We start from the raw sequence: 20,302 nt of genomic DNA on the forward strand, positions 1-20,302 counted from the left end.
AGCCAGAGGCCTCCAGGCCCCAGTCAGGGGCCTCCAGAGCCACCCAGGGGCCTCCAGGCCCCAGTCAGGGGCCTCCAGAGCCACCCAGGGGCCTACAGGCCCCAGTCAGGGGCCTCCAGGCCCACCCAAAGGCCTCCAGGCCCCAGCCAAAGGCCTACAGGGTCCATCCAAGGTCTCCAGGCCCAGTCAGAGGCCTATAGGCCCCAGTCAGGGGCCTCCAGGCCCCACCCAAAGGCCTCCAGGCCCCAGCCAGGGGCCTTCAGAGCCACCCAGGGGTCTACAGGCCCCACCCAAAGGCCTCCAAAGCCACCCAAAGGCCTCCAGGCCCCATCCAAGGTCCTCCAGGCCCAGCCAGAGGCCTCCAGGCCCCATCCAAAGCCCTCCAGGCACCAATCAGGGGCCTCCAGGCCCCAGCCAGAGGCCTACAGGCCCCAGTCAGGGGTCTCCAGAGCCACCCAAAGGCCTCCAGGCCCCATCCAGGGTCCTCCAGGCCCCAACCAGGGGCTTCCAGAGCCACCCAAAGGCCTCCAGGCCCCATCCAAGGGCCTCCAGACCCCAGCCAAAGGCCTCCAGGCCCCAGCCAGAGGCCTACAGGCCCCAACCAGGGTCCTCCAGACCCACCCAGGGGCCTCCAGGCCCCATCCAGGGTCCTTCAGATCCACCCAGGGGCCTACAGGCCCCAGTCAGGGGCCTCCAGGCCCCATCCAAGGGCCTATCAAGCCCTTCCAAGGTCCTCCAGGCCCAGCCAGAGGCCTACAAGCCCCAGTCAAAGGCCTCCAGGCCCCAGCCAAGGGCCTATCAAGCCCTTCCAAGGGCCTCCAGGCCCAGCCAGAGGCCTCCAGAGCCACCCAGGGGCCTCCAGGCCCCAGCCAGAGGCCTACAGGCCCCAGCCAAAGGCCTCCAGGCCCCAATCAAGGGCCTCCAGAGCCACCCAAAGGCCTCCAGGCCCCACCCACGGTCCTTCAGATCCACCCAGGGGTCTACAGGCCCCACCAACGGCCTCCAGGGTCCATCCAAGGTCCTCCAGGCCCAGCCAGAGGCCTATAGGCCCCAGCCAGAGGCCTACAGGCCCAGCCAAGGCCTCCAGGCCCCAACCAAGGGCCTCCAGGCCCCAGCCAGAGGCCTACGGGCCCCAAACAGGGGCCTACAGGCCCCAGCCAAAGGCCTCCAGGCCCCATCCAGGGTCCTCCAGACCCACCAGGGGTCTACAGGCCCCACCTGGGGGCCTCCAGAGCCACCCAAAGGCCTCCAGGCCCCAGTCAGGGGCCTCCAGGCCCAGCCAGAGGCCTCCAGGCCCCATCCAAGGCCCTCCAGGCGCCAATCAGGGGCCTCCAGGCCCCAGCCAAGGGCCTATCAAGCCCTTCCAAGGGTCTCCAGAGCCACCCAGGGGTCTACAGGCTCCACCCAAAGGCCTCCAGGGCCCAACCAGGGGCCTCCAGAGCCACCCAGGGGCCTCCAGAGCCACCCAAAGGCCTCCAGGCCCCATCCAAGGGCCTATCAAGCCCTTCCAAGGTCCTCCAGGCCCAGCCAGAGGCCTACAGGCCCCAGACAAAGGCCTCCAGAGCCACCCAGGGGCCTCCAGGACCCATCCAAGGGCCTATCAAGCCCTTCCAAGGTCCTCCAGGCCCAGCCAGAGGCCTACAGACCCCAGCCAAAGGCCTCCAGAGCCAACCAAAGGCCTCCAGGCCCCATCCAGGGTCCTCCAGAGCCACCCAGGGGCCTACAGGCCCCACCCAGGGGTCTACAGGCCCCAGCCAGAAGCCTACAGGCCCCAATCAGGGGCCTACAGGCCCCACCCAAAGGCCTACAGGCCCCAACCAGGGGTCTACAGGCCCCAGCCAAAGGCCTCCAGACCCACCAGGGGCCTCCAGGCCCCAGCCAAAGGCATCCAGACCCCGCCAGAGGCCTCCAGGCCCCAGCCAGAGGCCTACAGGCCCCAAACAGGGGCCTCCAGACCCACCCAAAGGCCTCCAGGCCCCAAACAGGGGGCCTCCAGACCCACCCAGGGGCCTCCAGGCCTCAACCAAAGGCCTCCAAAGCCACCCAAAGGCCTCCAGGCCCCAGCCAGGGTCCTCCAGACCCAGCCAGAGGCCTCCAGGCCCCAACCAGGGGCCTCCAGAGCCACCCAAAGGCCTCCAGGCCCCAGTCAGGGGTCTACAGGCCCCACCCAAAGGCCTACAGGCCCCAATCAAGGGCCTCCAGAGCCACCCAAAGGCCTCCAGGCCCCAGCCAAGGTCCTCCAGGCCCAACCAAAGGCCTACAGGCCCCAACCAGGGGCCTCCAGACCCACCCAGGGGCCTATAGGCCCAGTCAGGGGCCTACAGGCCCCAGCCAAGGGCCTATCAAGCCCTTCCAAGGGTCTCCAGACCCACCCAGGGGCCTCCAGGCCCCAGCCAAAGGCCTCCAGACTCAGCCAAAGGCCTAGAGGCCCCACCCAGGGTCCTCCAGGCCAAACCAAAGGCCTACAGGCCCAGCCAAGGCTTCCAGGCCCCAACCAAGGGCTTCCAGAGCCACCCAAAGGCCTCCAGACCCCACCCAAAGGCCTCCAGGGCCCAACCAGGGGCCTACAGACCCAGCCAGAGGCCTACAGGCCCCAATCAGGGGCCTCCAGGCCCCACCCAAAGGCCTACAGGCCCCAGTCAAAGGCCTCCAGGCCCCAGCCAAAGGCCTCCAGACCCAGTCAAAGGCCTCCAGGCCCCAGCCAAAGGCCTACAGGCCCAGCCAAGGCCTACAGGCCCCAATCAAGGGCCTCCAGAGCCACCCAAAGGCCTCCAGGCCCCAATCAGGGGCCTCCAGGCCCCAGCCAAAGGCCTCCAGACCCAGCCAAAGGCCTCCAGAGCCACCCAGGGGCCTCCAGGCCCCATCCAGGGTCCTCCAGACCCACCCAGGGGCCTCCAGGCCCCAACCAGGGGCCTCCAGGCCCCACCCAAGGTCCTCCAAGGGAGGCCAAGGTCCTCCAACCCCCACCCAAAGGCCTCCAACCCCCACCCAAAGGCCTCCAACCCCCACCCAGGGGCCTCCAGGCCCCCTCCCAAGGTCCCCCAGCCCGTACCCGGTACTCCTTGATCTCCTCTTGCAGGATCTGGTCGGCGTCGGCGTAGACCTCCACCTTCCGCTGCTTCTCCAGCTTCCGCCGCAGCCGCGACAGCTCCTCCTGGGGGGGTGGGGTGTTTGGGGGTGACACTGACCCAAAGGACCCCCCAAACCCCCTGGAGATCCCACCACAAACCCCCATCCCCCACCCCAGACCCTCCCCAGGACCCCAGAACCCAACAGGACCCAATGGAACCCAATGGGTCCCTCAACCACCTCCATCATGGGGTGGTCCTGGAGGTCCTGGAGGGCCTGAAAGACCACCCTACCCCACCCAAAATCCCCAGGACCCCTTGTGGGTCCCACCCCATGGATCCCCCGGTCTCCAGAACCCAAGAGGACCCAACAGAACCCAAGAGAACCCAAAGAAACCCAAGAGAACCCAACGTGTCCCTCAACCACCTCCACCATGGACCCACCAGGAGGTCCTGAAAGACCACCCAACCCCACCCTACCCCCCCTAAAATCCCCAGAACCCCCCGTGGGTCCCACCCCATGGATCCCCCAGTCTCCAGAACCCAAGAGGACCCAACAGAACCCAAAGGAACCCAACAGGACCCAAGAGAACCCAACGGGTCCCTCAACCCACCCCCACTGTGGACCCACCAGGAGGTCCCAGAGGTCCTCCAAGACCACCCCCACCCCACCCAAAATCCCCAGGACCCCCCGTGGGTCCCACCCCATGGATCCCCCAGTCCCCAGAACCCAACAGAACCCAATGAAACCCAAAGGAACCCAAAGGAACCCAATGGGTCCCTCAACCACCTCCACCATGGGGTGGTCCAGGAGGTCCTGGAGGTCCTCCAAGCCCACCCCAACCCCACCCAAAATCCCCAGGACCCCCTGTGGGTCCCACCCCATGGATCCCCCACTCCCCAAAACCCAAGAAGACCCCAAAAGGACCCAAGAGAACCCAACAGGACTCAAGAGAACCCAATGGAACCCAATGGGTCCCTCAACCATCTCCACCACGGGGTAGTCCAGGAGATCCCGGAGGTCCTCCAAGCCCACCCCAACCCCACCCAAAATCCCCAGGACCCCTTGTGGGTCCCACCCCATGGATCCCCCAGTCTCCAGAACCCAAGAGGACCCAACAGAACCCAACAGAACCCAAGAGAACCCAACGGAACCCAATGGGTCCTTCAACCACCTCCACCATGGGGTGGTCCTGGAGGTCCCTCAAGACCACCCTACCCCACCCAAAATCCCCAGGACCCCTTTTGGGTCCCACCCCATGGATCCCCCAGTCTCCAGAACCCAAGAGAACCCAAGAGAACCCAAGAGAACCCAAAGGAACCCAAAGGAACCCAACGGGTCCCTCAACCACCTCCACCACGGGATGGTCCAGGAGGTCCCGGAGGTCCTCCAAGACCACCCCAACCCCACCCAAAATCCCCAGGACCCCCTGTGGGTCCCACCCCATGGATCCCCCAGTCTCAGGAACCCAAGAGGACCCAATGAAACCCAAGAGAACCCAAGAGAACCCAAGAGAACCCAACAGGACCCAAGAGAACCCAACGGGTCCTTCAACCACCTCCACCATGGGGTGGTCCTGGAGGTACTCAAAGACCACCCCTACCCCACCCAAAATCCCCAGGACCCCCTGTGGGTCCCACCCCATGGATCCCACAGTCTCCAGAACCCAAGAGAACCCAACAGAACCCAAGAGAACCCAACAGGACCCAAGAGAACCCAAAGGAACCCAACAGAACCCAACATCTCCCTCAACCTGCCTCCAACATGGACCCACCAGGAGGTCCTGGAGGTCCTCCAAGCCCACCCCAACCCCACCCAAAATCCCCAGGACCCCCTGTGGGTCCCACCCCATGGATCCCCCAGTCTCCAGAACCCAAGAGGACCCAACAGAACCCAACAGAACCTAATGGAACCCAACGGGTCCTTCAACCACCTCCACCACGGGGTGGTCCTGGAGGTCCTGAAAGACCACCCAACCCCACCCAAAATCCCCAGAACCCCCTGTGGGTCCCACCCCATGGATCCCACAGTCTCCAGAACCCAAGAGAACCCAACAGAACCCAAGAGAACCCAACAGGACCCAAGAGAACCCAAAGGAACCCAACAGAACCCAACATCTCCCTCAACCTGCCTCCAACATGGACCCACCAGGAGGTCCTGGAGGTCCTCCAAGCCCACCCCAACCCCACCCAAAATCCCCAGGACCCCCTGTGGGTCCCACCCCATGGATCCCCCAGTCTCCAGAACCCAAGAGGACCCAACAGAACCCAAGAGAACCCAACAGGACCCAACAGAACCCAACGGGTCCCTCAACCCACCCCCACTGTGGACCCACCAGGAGGTCCCAGGGGTCCTCAAAGACCACCCCCACCCCACCCAAAATCCCCAGGACCCCCTGTGGGTCTCACCCCATGGATCCTCCAGTCCCCAAAACCCAAGAAGACCCAACAGAACCCAAAGGAACCCAATGGAACCCAACGGGTCCCTCAACCACCTCCACCATGGGGTGGTCCAGGAGGTCCTGGATGATCTCCAAGCCCACCCCAACCGCACCCAAAATCCCCAGGACCCCCCGTGGGTCCCACCCCATGGATCCCCCAGTCTCCAGCACCCAAGAGAACCCAAGAGAACCCAAGAGAACCCAAAGGAACCCAAAGGAACCCAACGGGTCCCTCAACCACCTCCACCACGGGGTGGTCCAGGAGGTCCCGGAGGTCCTCCAAGCCCACCCCAACCCCCCCAACCCCCCCCCCAGCCCCCCCTACCTGTGCCCTCTTGAGGCTGAGGGACTCCTTGTCCTTGGCCGCCCTGTTCTCTGCGGCACAGGCCTGCAGCTCCCTCAGCCTCCCCTGGACGTGCTCCCCTTGAGCCCGAAGGTCTTCAGCCAACTGGGCGGCCTCCACCGCCTGAGGACCAGGGGTGGGGGGGTGAAATGGGGTGGGGGGACATGGTTTTGGGTGCCACCAACCCCCCTGGGTGGTGAGGGGGGGTCAGCACCTTGCGTTTGTTGAGCTCCAGGGCTTGGGAGCGCAGGGCCAGCTCCTTCTCCACGGCGGCCAAGCTGCTCTGGAGGCCTCTCTCCTTCTCCTCCAGCTTCTGGACCACCAGTAGTTGGGCATCCACCTTTTGGGGGGGGACAGGAAGGGGTGGGGGGGGGATAGGAAGGGGTGGGGGAGGATAGGAAAGGGTTGGGGGGGGATAGGAAGGGGTTGGGGGGGGATAGGAAGGGGTGGGGGGGATAGGAAGGGGTGGGATGGGTGGTGGGGTCCATCAGGATGTCCCATGGAGATGGGTGGTTCTCCTCAGGGAGACCCTGAAGAGAGGGGTCCCAACTGGGTCCCAACTAGATCCCAACTGGGTCCCAACTGAAGACCTGGACACCCCCTGAGACCCCCCTGGGACCCACCTGGGTCCCACCTGGACACCTGGGTCCCACCATGGTCCCACCTGGGTCCCACTTGGACACCTGGATCCCTCCTGGATCCCACCAGGGTCCCACCTGAAGACCTGGACCCCCCCTGGACCACCCCTGGACCCCCCTGAGTCCCATCTGGGTCCCTCTTGGGTCCCACCTGGGTCCCAGCTGAAGACCTGGATCCCCCCTGGGACCCCCCTGGGTCCCTCCTGGGTCCCACCTGGATCCCACCTGGGTCCCTCTTGGGTCCCACCTGAAGACCTGGACCCCCCCTGAACCCCCCTGGGTCCCACCATGGTCCCTCCTGGATCCCACCTGGGTCCCACCTGAAGATCTGGACCCCCCCTGGGACCCCCCTGAGACCCCCCTGGGACCCACCTGGGACCCTCTTGGGTCCCACCTGAAGACCTGGACCCCGCCTGGACCCCCTTGGGTCCCACCTGGATCCCACTTGGACACTTGGGTCCCCCCTGGATCCCACCTGGGTCCAACCTGGGTCCCACCTGGGTCCCTCTTGGGTCCCTCTTGGGTCCCACCAGGGTCCCACCTGAAGACCTGGACCCCCCCTGGGTCCCTCCTGGGTCCCACCTGGGTCCCTCCTGGGTCCCACCTGGACACCTGGGTCCCTCCTGGGTCCCTCTTGGGTCCCACTTGAAGACCTGGACCCCCCCCTGGACCTCCCCTGGGTCCCACCAGGATCCCACTTGGACACTTGGATCCCACCTGGGTCCCTCCTGGATCCCCCCCTGGGTCCCACCTGAAGATCTGGACCCCCCCTGGGACCCCCCTGAGACCCCCCTGGGTCCCATCTGGGTCCCACCTGAAGACCTGGACCCCCCCCGGACCTCCCCTGGGTCCCACCAGGATCCCACTTGGACACTTGGGTCCCACCTGGGTCCCTCCTGGATCCCCCCCTGGGTCCCACCTGAAGATCTGGACCCCCCCTGAGACCCCCCTGGGACCCTCTTGGGTCCCACCTGAAGACCTGGACCCCGCCTGGATCCCCTTGGGTCCCACCAGGATCCCACTTGGACACTTGGGTCCCCCCTGGATCCCACCTGGGTCCAACCTGGGTCCTACCTGGGTCCCTCCTGGGTCCCTCTTGGGTCCCACCAGGGTCCCACCTGAAGACCTGGACCCCCCCTGGGACTCCCCTGGGTCCCACCTGGACACCTGGGTCCCTCCTGGGTCCCTCTTGGGTCCCACTTGAAGACCTGGACCCCCCCTGGACCTCCCCTGGGTCCCACCAGGATCCCACTTGGACACTTGGGTCCCACCTGGATCCCACCTGGGTCCCTCCTGGATCCCACCAGGGTGCCACCTGAAGACCTGGACCCCTCCTGGACCCCCCTGAGTCCCATCTGGGTCCCTCTTGGGTCCCACCTGGGTCCCATCTTGAAGATCTGGACCCCCCCTGGACCCCCCTGGGTCCCAACATGATCCCCCCTGGACACCTGGACCCCCCCAGGACCCCCCTGGGTCCCACCTGGATCCCACCTGAGTCCCTCTTGGGTCCCACCTGGATCCCACCTGGGTCCCTCTTGGGTCCTACCTGGGTCCCACCTGAAGACCTGGACCCCCCCTGAGACCCTCCTGGGTCCCTCTTGGGTCCCACTTGAAGACCTGGATCCCCCCTGGACGCCCCCTGAGACCCTCCTGGACCCCCCCTGGGTCCCACCTGGACACTTGGGACCTCACCTGGGTCCCACCTGGATCCCACTTGGGTCCCTCCTGGGTCCCTCTTGGGTCCCACCTGAAGACCTGGACCCCCCTTGGACCCCCCTGGGTCCCACCATGGTCCCTTCTGGGTCCCACCTGGGTCCCTCTTGGACACCTGGGTCCCTCTTGGGTCCCACATGGGTCCCACCTGAAGATCTGGACCCCCCTGGGCCCCCCCTGGGTCCCACCACCCCAAAACCCCTTGGAGACCCCCCCTGGGTCCCACCTGGGATCCTGGGTCCCCCCATGGTCCCACCACCCCAAAACCTCTTGGAGACCCCCCAGGAGGTCCCACCTGGGATCCTGGGTCCCACCATGGTCCCTCCTGGATCCCACCTGGCTTCTCCATGGACTTTGGAGCTGAGGAACCCATCCCACCACCTCAACCTCCTCCCATCACCCCAAAACCCCTCGGAGACCCCCCAGGAGGTCCCACCTGGGATCCTGGGTCCCCTCATGATCCCACCACCCCAAAACCCCTCGAAGCCCCCCCAGGGGGGTCCCACCTGTGCCTTGAGGGCCAGGACCTGCTCGGCCACCTCATCCTTCTCCTCCTCCTCTTCCCTTGGGTTCCTCCCACCCAACCTCCCTCCCAACCACCTCCAGACCCCACCACCACCCCAAAACCCCTCGGAGACCCCCCAGGAGGTCCCACCTGGGATCCTGGGTCTCCCCATGATCCCACCACCCCAAAACCCCTCGGAGACCCCCCAGGCGGTCCCACCTGGGATCCTGGGTCCCACTATGGTCTCTCCTGGATCCCACTTGGCTTCTCCACGGACTTTGGAGCTGAGGAACCCATCCCACCACCTCAACCTCCTCCTCCTGGGTCCCACCTGGGATCCTGGGTCCCCTCATGATCCCACCACCCCAAAACCCTTTGAAGCCCCCCCAGGGGGGTCCCACCTGGGATCCTGGGTCTCCCCATGATCCCACCACCCCCAAACCCCCTGGGAGACCCCCCAGGAGGTCCCACCTGGGATCCTGGGTCCCACCATGGTCCCTCCTGGATCCCACTTGGCTTCTCCACGGACTTTGGAGCTGAGGAACCCATCCCACCACCTCATCCTCCTCCCATCACCCCAAAACCCCTCGGAGACCCCCCAGGAGGTCCCACCTGGGATCCTGGGTCCCCCCATGGTCCCACCACCCCAAAACCCTTTGAAGCCCCCCCAGGGGGGTCCCACCTGTGCCTTGAGGGCCAGGACCTGCTCAGCCAGCTCGTCCTTCTCCTCCTCTTCCCTCCCAACCACCTCCAGACCCCTCCACCAACCCCTACCACCCCAAAACCTCTCGGAGACCCCCCAGGAGGTCCCACCTGGGATCCTGGGTCCCACCATGGTCCCTCCTGGATCCCACCTGGCTTCTCCATGGACTTTGGAGCTGAGGAACCCATCCCACCACCTCATCCTCCTCCCATCACCCCAAAACCCCCCGGAGAACCCCCCAGGAGGTCCCACCTGGGATCCTGGGTCTCCCCATGATCCCACCACCCCAAAACCCCTCTGAAGCCCCCCCACCTGTGCCTTGAGGGCCAGGACCTGCTCGGCCAGCTCGTCCTTCTCCTCCTCCTCCTCCTCCTCCTCTTCCCTTGGGTTCCTCCCACCCAACCACCTCCAGACCCCTTGGAGATGCCCCCAGGAGGTCCCACCTGGGATCCTGGGTCCCCCCATGGTCCCACCACCCCAAAACCCCTGGGACCCCTCCCCAGGAGGTCCCACCTGTGCCTTGAGGGCCAGAACCTGCTCGGCCACCTCATCCTTCTCCTCCTCTTCCCTCCCAACCACCTCCAGACCCCACCACCACCCCAAAACCCCTCCGAGACCCCCCAGGAGGTCCCACCTGGGATCCTGGGTCCCCCCATGATCCCACCACCCCAAAACCCCTCTGAAGCCCCCCCACCTGTGCCTTGAGGGCCAGGACCTGCTCCTACCATGTTCTCCACGGACTCTGAAGCTGAGGAACCCATCCCACCACCTCACCCTCCTCCTCCTGGGTCCCACCTGGGGTCCTGGGTCCCCCCATGGTCCCACCACCCCAAAACCCTTTGAAGCCCCCCCGGGGGGGTCCCACCTGTGCCTTGAGGGCCAGGACCTGCTCCTACCATGTTCTCCATGGACTTTGGAGCTGAGGAACCCATCCCACCACCTCATCCTCCTCCTCCTGGGTCCCACCTGGGATCCTGGGACCCCCCACGATCCCACCACCCCAAAACCCCTCGGAGACCCCCCCAGGAGGTCCCACCTGGGATCCTGGGTCCCCCCATGATCCCACCACCCCAAAACCCCTCTGAAGCCCCCCCACCTGTGCCTTGAGGACCAGGACCTGCTCCTACCATGTTCTCCACGGACTTTGGAGCTGAGGAACCCATCCCACCACCTCAACCTCCTCCCACCACCCCAAAACCCCTTGGAGACCCCCCCCAGGAGGTCCCACCTGGGATCCTGGGTCCCCCTATGGTCCCACCACCCCAAAACCCCTCGGAGACCCCCCAGGAGGTCCCACCTGGGATCCTGGGTCCCACCATGGTCCCTCCTGGATCCCACCTGGTTTCTCCAAGGACTCTGAAGCTGAGGAACCCATCCCACCACCTCAACCTCCTCCTCTTGGGTCCCACCTGGGATCCTGGGTCCCCTCATGATCCCACCACCCCAAAACCCCTCAGAGACCCCCCAGGAGGTCCCACCTGGGATCCTGGGTCTCCCCATGATCCCACCACCCCAAAACCCCTCGGAAAGCCCCTTGGGGGGTCCCACCTGTGCCTTGAGGGCCAGGACCTGCTCCTACCATGTTCTTCATGGACTCTGAAGCTGAGGAACCCATCCCACCACCTCAACCTCCTCCTCCTGGGTCCCACCTGGGATCCTGGGTCCCCCCATGATCCCACCACCCCAAAACCCCTTGGAGACCCCCCAGGAGGTCCCACCTGGGTTCCTGGGTCCCCCCATGATCCCACCACCCCAAAACCCCTCGGAGACCCCCCCAGGAGGTCCCACCTGGGATCCTGGGTCTCCCCATGATCCCACCACCCCAAAACCCCTCTGAAGCCCCCCCTACCTGTGCCTTGAGGGCCAGGACCTGCTCGGCCAGCTCGTCCTTCTCCTCGCGGAGCAGCTTGTGGATCTGGTTGGCCTTGATCCGCTCGGACATCAGCTTGAAGTTGGCGTCGTCCTTCTCGCGGAGCTGCTGCAGCAGCCGCAGGTTCTGCTCCTGCATGTCCTCGAAGGCCTGGCCCGTCACGTCCATCTCCGACAGCAGCGCCTCCTCCTCCTGTGACGTCATGGGGTGACGTCATCGCGGGTGACGTCATAGGGGGAGGTCGGAGGGTGAGGTCGTGGGGTGAGGTCACCAAGGGACATCATGGGTGGGAGGTCATGGGGATGGAGGGGATACCAGGAGGTGACACCGTGGAGGAACCTCATGAGGGGAAGGTCGTGGGAGGGTGTGATGACGTCACACCAGGGGGTGACGTCACGGTGTGACGTCACGGGGTGATATCATAGAGTGACGTCATAGTGTGAGGTCATGGGGTGTGACACCATGTGGGGAGGTCTCGGGGGTTGAGGGGACACCAGGAGGGGACCTCGTGGAGGAACCTCATGAGGGGAAGGTCGTGGGAGGGTGTGATGACGTCACACCAGGGGGTGACGTCATGGGGTGACGTCATGGGGTGAGGTCATGGGGTGAGGTCGTGGGGTGTGACACCATGGGAGGAGGTCACGGGGGTTGAGGGGACACCAGGAGGTGACGTGGTGGGGGGAACGTCACGGGAGGGTGTGATGATGTCACACCAGGGGGTGGCGTCATGGGGTGATGTCATGGGGTGAGGTCATGGGGTGAGGTCATGGGGTGAGGTCACCATGGGGGGAGGTCATGGGTGGGAGGTCTCGGGGGTTGAGGGGACACCAGGAGGTGACGTGGTGGGGGAACGTCATGGGAGGGTGTGATGATGTCACACCAGGAGGTGACGTCATGGGGTGACGTCATGGGGTGATGTCATAGGGTGATGTCATGGGGGGAGGTCATTGGGGTGATGTCATTGGAGGGGGGGAGGTCAGCTCCCTGCATGTCCTCGAAGGCCTGGCCCGTCACGTCCATCTCCGACAGCAGCGCCTCCTCCTCCTGCCCAGTGACGTCATAGGGTGACGTCATCGCGGGTGACGTCATGGGGGGAGGTCGTGGGGTGACGTCATGGGGTGAGGTCACCAAGGGACACCATGGGGGGAGGTCTCGGGGGTTGAGGGGACACCAGGAGGGGACCTCGTGGAGGAACCTCATGAGAGGAAGGTTGTGGGAGGGTGTGATGACGTCACAGCAGGAGGTGACGTCACGGGGTGACGTCATCGCGGGTGACATCATGGGGGGAGGTCGGAGGGTGAGGTCATGGGGTGAGGTCACCAAGAGACACCATGGGTGGGAGGTCACGGGGGTTGAGGAGACACCAGGAGGTGACACCGTGGAGGAACCTCATGAGGGGAAGGTCGTGGGAGGGTGTGATGACGTCACACCAGGGGGTGATGTCACGGGGTGACGTCATGGGGTGATGTCATGGGGGGAGGTCGTGGGGTGTGACACCATGGGGGGAGGTCACGGGGGTTGAGGGGACACCAGGAGGGGACCTCGTGGAGGAACCTCATGAGGGGAAGGTCATGGGAGGGTGTGATGATGTCACACCAGGGGGTGACGTCACGGGGTGACGTCATGGGGTGACGTCATGGGGTGATGTCATGGGGTGATGTCATGGGGTGATGTCATGGGGGGAGGTCACTAGGGGGAGGTCAGCTCCTGCATGTCCTCGAAGGCCTGGCCCGTCACGTCCATCTCCGACAGCAGCGCCTCCTCCTCCTGCCCAGTGACGTCATAGGGTGACGTCATCGCGGGTGACGTCATGACCCGAGGTCGTGGGGTGAGGTCACCAAGGGACATCATGGGTGGGAGGTCATGGGGATGGAGGGGAGACCAGGAGGTGACACCGTGGAGGAACCTCTTGAGGGGAAGGTCGTGGGAGGGTGTGATGACGTCACACCAGGAGGTGACGTCACGGGGTGACGTCATCGCGGGTGACATCATGGGGGGAGGTCGGAGGGTGAGGTCATGGGGTGAGGTCACCAAGAGACACCATGGGTGGGAGGTCACGGGGGTTGAGGGGACACCAGGAGGGGACATCGTGGAGGAACCTCATGAGGGGAAGGTCGTGGGAGGGTGTGATGACGTCACAGCAGGAGGTGACGTCATGGGGTGACGTCATGGGGTGATGTCATGGGGGGAGGTCATGGGGGGAGGTCACCAAGAGACATCATGGGAGGAGGACATGGGTGGGAGGTCGCGGGGGTTGAGGGGACACCAGGAGGTGACGTGGTGGGGGAACGTCACAGGAGGGTGTGATGACGTCACACCAGGAGGTGACGTCATGGGGTGACGTCATGGGGTGACGTCATGGGGTGATGTCATGGGGTGAGGTCATGGGGTGAGGTCACCATGGGGGGAGGTCATGGGTGGGAGGTCTCGGGGGTTGAGGGGACACCAGGAGGGGACACCGTGGAGGAACCTCATGAGGGGAAGGTCGTGGGAGGGTGTGATGACGTCACACCAGGAGGTGACGTCACGGGGTGACGTCATGGGGTGAGGTCATGGGGTGAGGTCGTGGGGTGAGGTCAGCATGGGGGGAGGTCATGGGTGGGAGGTCTCGGGGGTTGAGGGGACACCAGGAGGTGGCGTGGTGGGGGAACGTGACAGGAGGGTGTGATGATGTCACACCAGGGGGTGACGTCACGGGGTGATGTCACAGGGTGACGTCATGGGGTGACATCACAGGGTGATGTCATGGGGGGGAGGTCAGCTCCTGCATGTCCTCGAAGGCCTGGCCCGTCACGTCCATCTCCGACAGCAGCGCCTCCTCCTCCTGCCCAGTGACGTCATAGGGTGACGTCATCGCGGGTGACGTCATGGGGGGAGGTCGTGGGGTGTGACCTCCCCCCACAACGTCACCCCACGACATCCCCCCGTGACGTCACACACCGTCACCTCACCCCATGACGTCACCCCATGACGTCACACAGTGACGTCACACACCGTCACCTCACCCCGTGACATCACCCCATGACGTCACCCCGTGACGCCACACACTGTCACCTCACCCCCACGACGTCACCCCACGAGGCCGCACCCCATGATGTCACCCCATGACATCACCCGATGACGTCACCCAGTGACATCACACACTGTCACCTCACCCCCACGACATCACCCCGTGACGTCACACACCGCCACCTCACCCCATGACGTCACCCCGTGACATCACCCCACACCCCATGACGTCACACACTGTCACCTCACCCCATGTCACCCCACAACGTCACCTAGTGATGTCACAGACCGTCACCTTACCCCACCTCACCCCACAACATCACCCGATGACATCACCCAGTGACGTCACACACCATCACCTCACCCCCACGACATCACCCCAAGACATCACCCAATGATGTCACCCCATGACGTAACACACCGTCACCTCACCCCATGACGTCACCCCACGGCGCCACCCCAATGACATCACCCAATGACGTCACCCCGTGACGTGACGCACCGTCACCTCACCCCATGACGTCACCCCATGACGTCACCCCATGACAGTACCCCACGACGTCACCCCGTGACGCCACACCCCATGACGTCACCCCACGACATCACCCGATGACGTCACCTAGTGATGTCACACACTGTCACCTCACCCCATGTCACCCCACGACGTCACACCATGACGTCACCCCACGACATCACCCAGTGACGTCACACACTGTCACCTCACCCCATGACATCACCCCGCAACATCACCCGATGACATCACCCACCGTCACCTCACCTCATGATGTCACCCCATGACGTCACCCCGTGACGTCACACACCGTCACCTCACCCCGTGACGTCACCCCGTGACGTCACACCCCATGACGTCACCCCACGGCATCACCCCACGACATCACCCCATGATGTCACCCCATGACGTCACCCCGTGATGCGACACACCGTCACCTCACCCCATGACGTCACCCCACGACGTCACCCTGTGACATCACACACCGTCACCTCACCCCATGACATCACCCCACGGCGCCACCCCAATGACATCACCCCACGACGTCACCCCACGACCCCATGACATCACCCCATGATGTCACCCCGTGACGTCACCCCACATCACCCAATGACGTCACCCCACGACCCCGTGACATCACCCCACGACGTCACCCCGTGCCGCCCCACACCGTGACCACACCCTGTGACGTCACCCCATGACGTCACCCCGTGACGTCACACACCGTCACCTCACCCCATGACGTCACCCCACGGCGCCACCCCAATGACATCACCCAATGACGTCACCCCGTGACGTGACGCACCGTCACCTCACCCCATGACGTCACCCCATGACGTCACCCCATGACAGTACCCCACGACGTCACCCCGTGACGCCACACCCCATGACGTCACCCCACGACATCACCCGATGACGTCACCTAGTGATGTCACACACTGTCACCTCACCCCATGTCACCCCACGACGTCACACCATGACGTCACCCCACGACATCACCCAGTGACGTCACACACTGTCACCTCACCCCATGACATCACCCCGCAACATCACCCGATGACATCACCCACCGTCACCTCACCTCATGATGTCACCCCATGACGTCACCCCGTGACGTCACACACCGTCACCTCACCCCGTGACGTCACCCCGTGACGTCACACCCCATGACGTCACCCCACGGCATCACCCCACGACATCACCCCATGATGTCACCCCATGACGTCACCCCGTGATGCGACACACCGTCACCTCACCCCATGACGTCACCCCACGACGTCACCCTGTGACATCACACACCGTCACCTCACCCCATGACATCACCCCACGGCGCCACCCCAATGACATCACCCCACGACGTCACCCCACGACCCCATGACATCACCCCATGATGTCACCCCGTGACGTCACCCCACATCACCCAATGACGTCACCCCACGACCCCGTGACATCACCCCACGACGTCACCCCGTGCCGCCCCACACCGTGACCACACCCTGTGACGTCACCCCATGACGTCACCCCGTGACGTCACACACCGTCACCTCACCCCATGACGTCACCCCACGGCGCCACCCCAATGACATCACCCAATGACGTCACCCCGTGACGTGACGCACCGTCACCTCACCCCATGACGTCACCCCATGACAGTACCCCACGACGTCACCCCGTGACGCCACACCCCATGACGTCACCCCACGACATCACCCGATGACGTCACCCAGTGATGTCACACACCCTCACCTTACCCCACGTCACCCTGTGATGCCAGCCCGTGACGTCACCCCACGACCCCATGACATCACCCCATGATGTCACCCCGTCACCTCACCCCACGACGTCACCCCACGACGTCACCCCATGACGTCACCCCACGATGTCACCCCGTGACGTCACACCCCACACCCCGTGACGTCACCCCACGATGTCACCCCATGACGTCACACCCCACACCCCGTGACGTCACCCCACGATGTCACCCCGTGACGTCACACCCCACCCCCTGTGACGTCACCCCACGATGTCACCCCGTGACGTCACCCCACGCCCCGTGACGTCACCCCACGATGTCACCCCATGACGTCACCCCACCCCCCGTGACGTCACCCCGTGATGTCACCCCCTGACGTCACCCCACACCCCATGACGTCACCCCACGACATCACCCCGTGACGTCACCCAGTGACATCACACAGTCACCTCACCCCACGACGTCACCCCATGACATCACCCCATGACGTCACCCCGTGACATCACCCCGTGACGTCACACACCGTCACCTCACCCCGTCACCTCACCCCACGACGTCACCCCATGACATCACCCCACGATGTCACCCCGTGACGTCACCCCACACCCCATGACGTCACCCGATGACGTCACCCCACACCCCATGACGTCACCCCATGACGTCACCCCCTGACGTCACCCCGTGACGTCACACCCCCCCCCGCGCCGTCACACCTGCTTGGTGGCGGCCAGGCGGCGCTGCAGGTGCTCGATCTGCTCCTCGGCCTGGCGCAGGCGCCGCAGCGCCTCCTCGTCCGCCAGCTTCTTGCTCTCGCGGCGCTCCCGCTCCTCCAGCTCCCGCGCCCGCGCCCGCAGCTCCTCCGCCTGCACCGGGGAGAGGGGGGACCTTAGCGTGGCCTTGGCGTGTCAGGGAGCCCTTAGCATGTCCTTAGCGTGCCCTTAGCGTGTCCTTAGCATGTCCTTAGCGTGTCAGGGAGCCCTTAGCATGTCCTTAGCGTGGCCTCAGCGTGCCCTTAGTGTGTCCTTGGCATGTCCTTAGCATGTCAGGGTGCTATTAACACGTCCTTAGCATGTCCTTAGCGTGTCAGGGTGTCCTTAGCATGTCCTTAGCGTGCCCTTAGCGTGTCCTTGGCATGTCTTTAGCCTGTCAGGGTGCTATGAACACGTCCTTAGCATGTCCTTAGCGTGTCAGGGTGTCCTTAGCATGTCCTTAGTGTGTCCTTAGCATGTCCTTAGCATGTCAGGGTGCTATGAACACGTCCTTAGCATGTCCTCAGCATGTCAGGGTGCCCCTTAGCGTGCCCTTGGCGTGGCCTTAGCGTGTCAGGGAGCCCTTAGCATGTCCTTAGCGTGGCCTTGGCGTGGCCTTGGCATGTCCTTAGCATGTCAGGGTGCTATTAACACGTCCTTAGCATGTCCTTAGCATGTCAGGGTGCCCTTTAGTGTGCCCTTGGCATGGCCTTAGCATGTCAGGGTGCCCTTAGCATGTCCTTGGCGTGTCTGGGTGTCCTTGGTGTGTCCTTAGCATGTCCTTAGCATGTCAGGATGCTATTAACACGTCCTTAGCATGTCCTTAGCGTGTCAGGGTGCCCTTAGCATGTCCTTAGTGTGTCAGGGGGTCCCATAGCCTGTCAGGGTGCCCCTTAGCGTGTCCTTAGCATGTCCTTAGCATGTCAGGGTGCCCCAGCATGTCCTTAACATGTCCTTAGCATGTCAGGGTGTTATTAACATGTCCTTAGCATGTCCTTAGGGTGTCAGGGTGCCCCTGGCATGCCCTTTGCATGCCCTTAGCATTTCCTTAGTGTGCCCTTAGCATGTCAGCGTTCCCCTAGCATGCCCTTAGCATGTCCTTAGCATGTCAGGATGTTATTAACATGTCCTTAGGGTGTCAGGGCACCCCTGGCATGCCCTTAACATGTCCTTACGGTGTCAGGGTGCCGCTGGCATGCCCTTAACATGCCCTTAGCATGTCCTTAGCATGCCCTTAGCGTGTCAGGGTGTTATTAACATGCCCTTAGCATGTCCTTAGCATGCCCTTAGCGTGTCCTTAACATGCCCTTAGCATGTCAGAGTGTTATTAACGTGTCCTTAGCATGTCCTTAGGATGTCAGGGTGCCCGTCGCATGCCCTTAACATGTCCTCGGTGTGTCACGGCGCCCCTAGCATGTCCTTAGCGTGTCAGGGTGCCCCTGGCATGCCCTTAACATGTCTTTAGCATGCCCTTAGTGTGTCAGGGTGCCCCTGGCATGCCCTTAACATGTCCTTAGCATGCCCTTAGCGTGTCAGAGTGTTATTAACATGGCCTTAGCATGTCCTTAGTGTGTCAGGATGCCCCTGGCATGCCCTTAACATGCCCTTAGCATGCCCTTAGTGTGTCAGGGTGCCCCTGGCATGCCCTTAACATGTCCTTAGCATGTCATTAGTGTGTCAGGGTGCCCCTGGCATGCCCTTAGCATGCCCTTAACATGTCCTTAGCATGTCAGGGTGCCCCTAGCATGTCCTTAGCATGTCCTTAGCATGCCCTTAGCGTGTCAGAGTGTTATTAACATGGCCTTAGCATGTCCTTAGTGTGTCAGGATGCCCCTGGCATGCCCTTAACATGCCCTTAGCATGTCCTTAGGGTGTCAGGGCGCCCCTGGCATGCCCTTAACATGTCTTTAGCATGTCCTTAGGGTGTCAGGGTGCCCCTGGCATGCCCTTAGCATGTCCTTAACGTGTCCTTAGCATGTCAGGGTGCCCCGGCATGCCCTTAACATGTCCTTAACATGCCCTTAGCATGTCAGGGTGTTATTAACATGTTCTTAGCATGTCCTTAGGGTGTCAGGATGCCCCTGGCATGCCCTTAACATGCCCTTAGCATGTCCTTAGCATGTCAGGATGTTATTAACATGTCCTTAGGGTGTCAGGGTGCCCCTGGCATGCCCTTAGCGTGTCCTTAGCATGCCCTTAGCGTGTCAGGGCGCCCCTAGTGTGTCCTTAGCGTGTCCTTAGCGTGTCAGGGTGCCGGTGGCGGGCGCTGACCTCGGCCTTGCTCTTCCTCTCAGCTGCCATCAGCTGCACCTTGTCCCTCTGCTCCTTGGGGGCCGATTTGTACATGTCCAGCAGCAGCTTCATCTCCTTCTGGCTCTCCTGGGCCTTCCTGCCGGCCGCTCGTTAGCGCCTCCTCCGCTAATTAACCCCCTCCAGCCACCCCCAAACCACCCCCCAATCCCCCCCCAGACCCCCAATTACCCCCCAGGGACCCCCAGTGCCCCCCCAGGATCCCCAATTCCCCCTCCCAGGACCCCCAATTCCCCCCCCAGACCCCCAAACCCCCCCCCAAGCCCCCCAAATCCCCCCCAGACCCCCAAATCCCAACCCCAGGAGCCCCAATTCTCCCCCCAGACCCCAAATTCCCCCTTCTAGGGACCCCAATTCTCCCCACAGACCCCCAAATCCGAACCCAGGACCCCCAATTCCCCCCCCAGACCCCCAATTACCCCCCAGGGACCCCCAGTGCCCCCCCCAGGATCCCCAAATCCCACCCCAGACCCCCAATTCCCCCTCCCAGGACCCCCAATTCCCCCCCCAGACCCCCAACCCCCCCCCAAGACCCCTAAATCCCCCTCCATACCCCCAAATCTGAACCCCAGGACCCCCAAACTCCAACCCCAGGACCCCCAAACCCCCCAATTCCCCCTCCCAGGACCCCCAATTCTGCCCCCAGACCCCCAAATCCCAACCTCAGGACCCCAAATCCCAACCCCAGG

At 63.6% G+C, this 20,302-nt stretch overlaps 1 protein-coding gene across 1 annotated transcript; it reads right to left on the minus strand.

Annotated features, from left to right (window-relative positions):
• Positions 1-993: 993 nt before the first annotated feature.
• On the minus strand, positions 994-19,725 carry LOC311204619 (E3 ubiquitin-protein ligase BRE1B-like; the record flags this gene model as incomplete). Its single annotated transcript, XM_084281021.1, has 7 exons — positions 19,575-19,725; positions 17,268-17,417; positions 11,261-11,473; positions 6,067-6,192; positions 5,835-5,975; positions 3,053-3,154; positions 994-1,123 (listed from the first exon to the last, which is right to left on the minus strand). Coding segments are annotated over exons 1-7 (955 nt in total), but the record flags the coding sequence as incomplete, so codon positions are not given.
• Between the last annotated feature and the right edge of the window lie 577 nt (positions 19,726-20,302).

Source organism: Gallinula chloropus (assembly GCF_964237585.1).
Source record: "Gallinula chloropus genome assembly, contig: HAP1_SCAFFOLD_648, whole genome shotgun sequence".
Classification (NCBI taxonomy): domain Eukaryota; kingdom Metazoa; phylum Chordata; class Aves; order Gruiformes; family Rallidae; genus Gallinula; species Gallinula chloropus.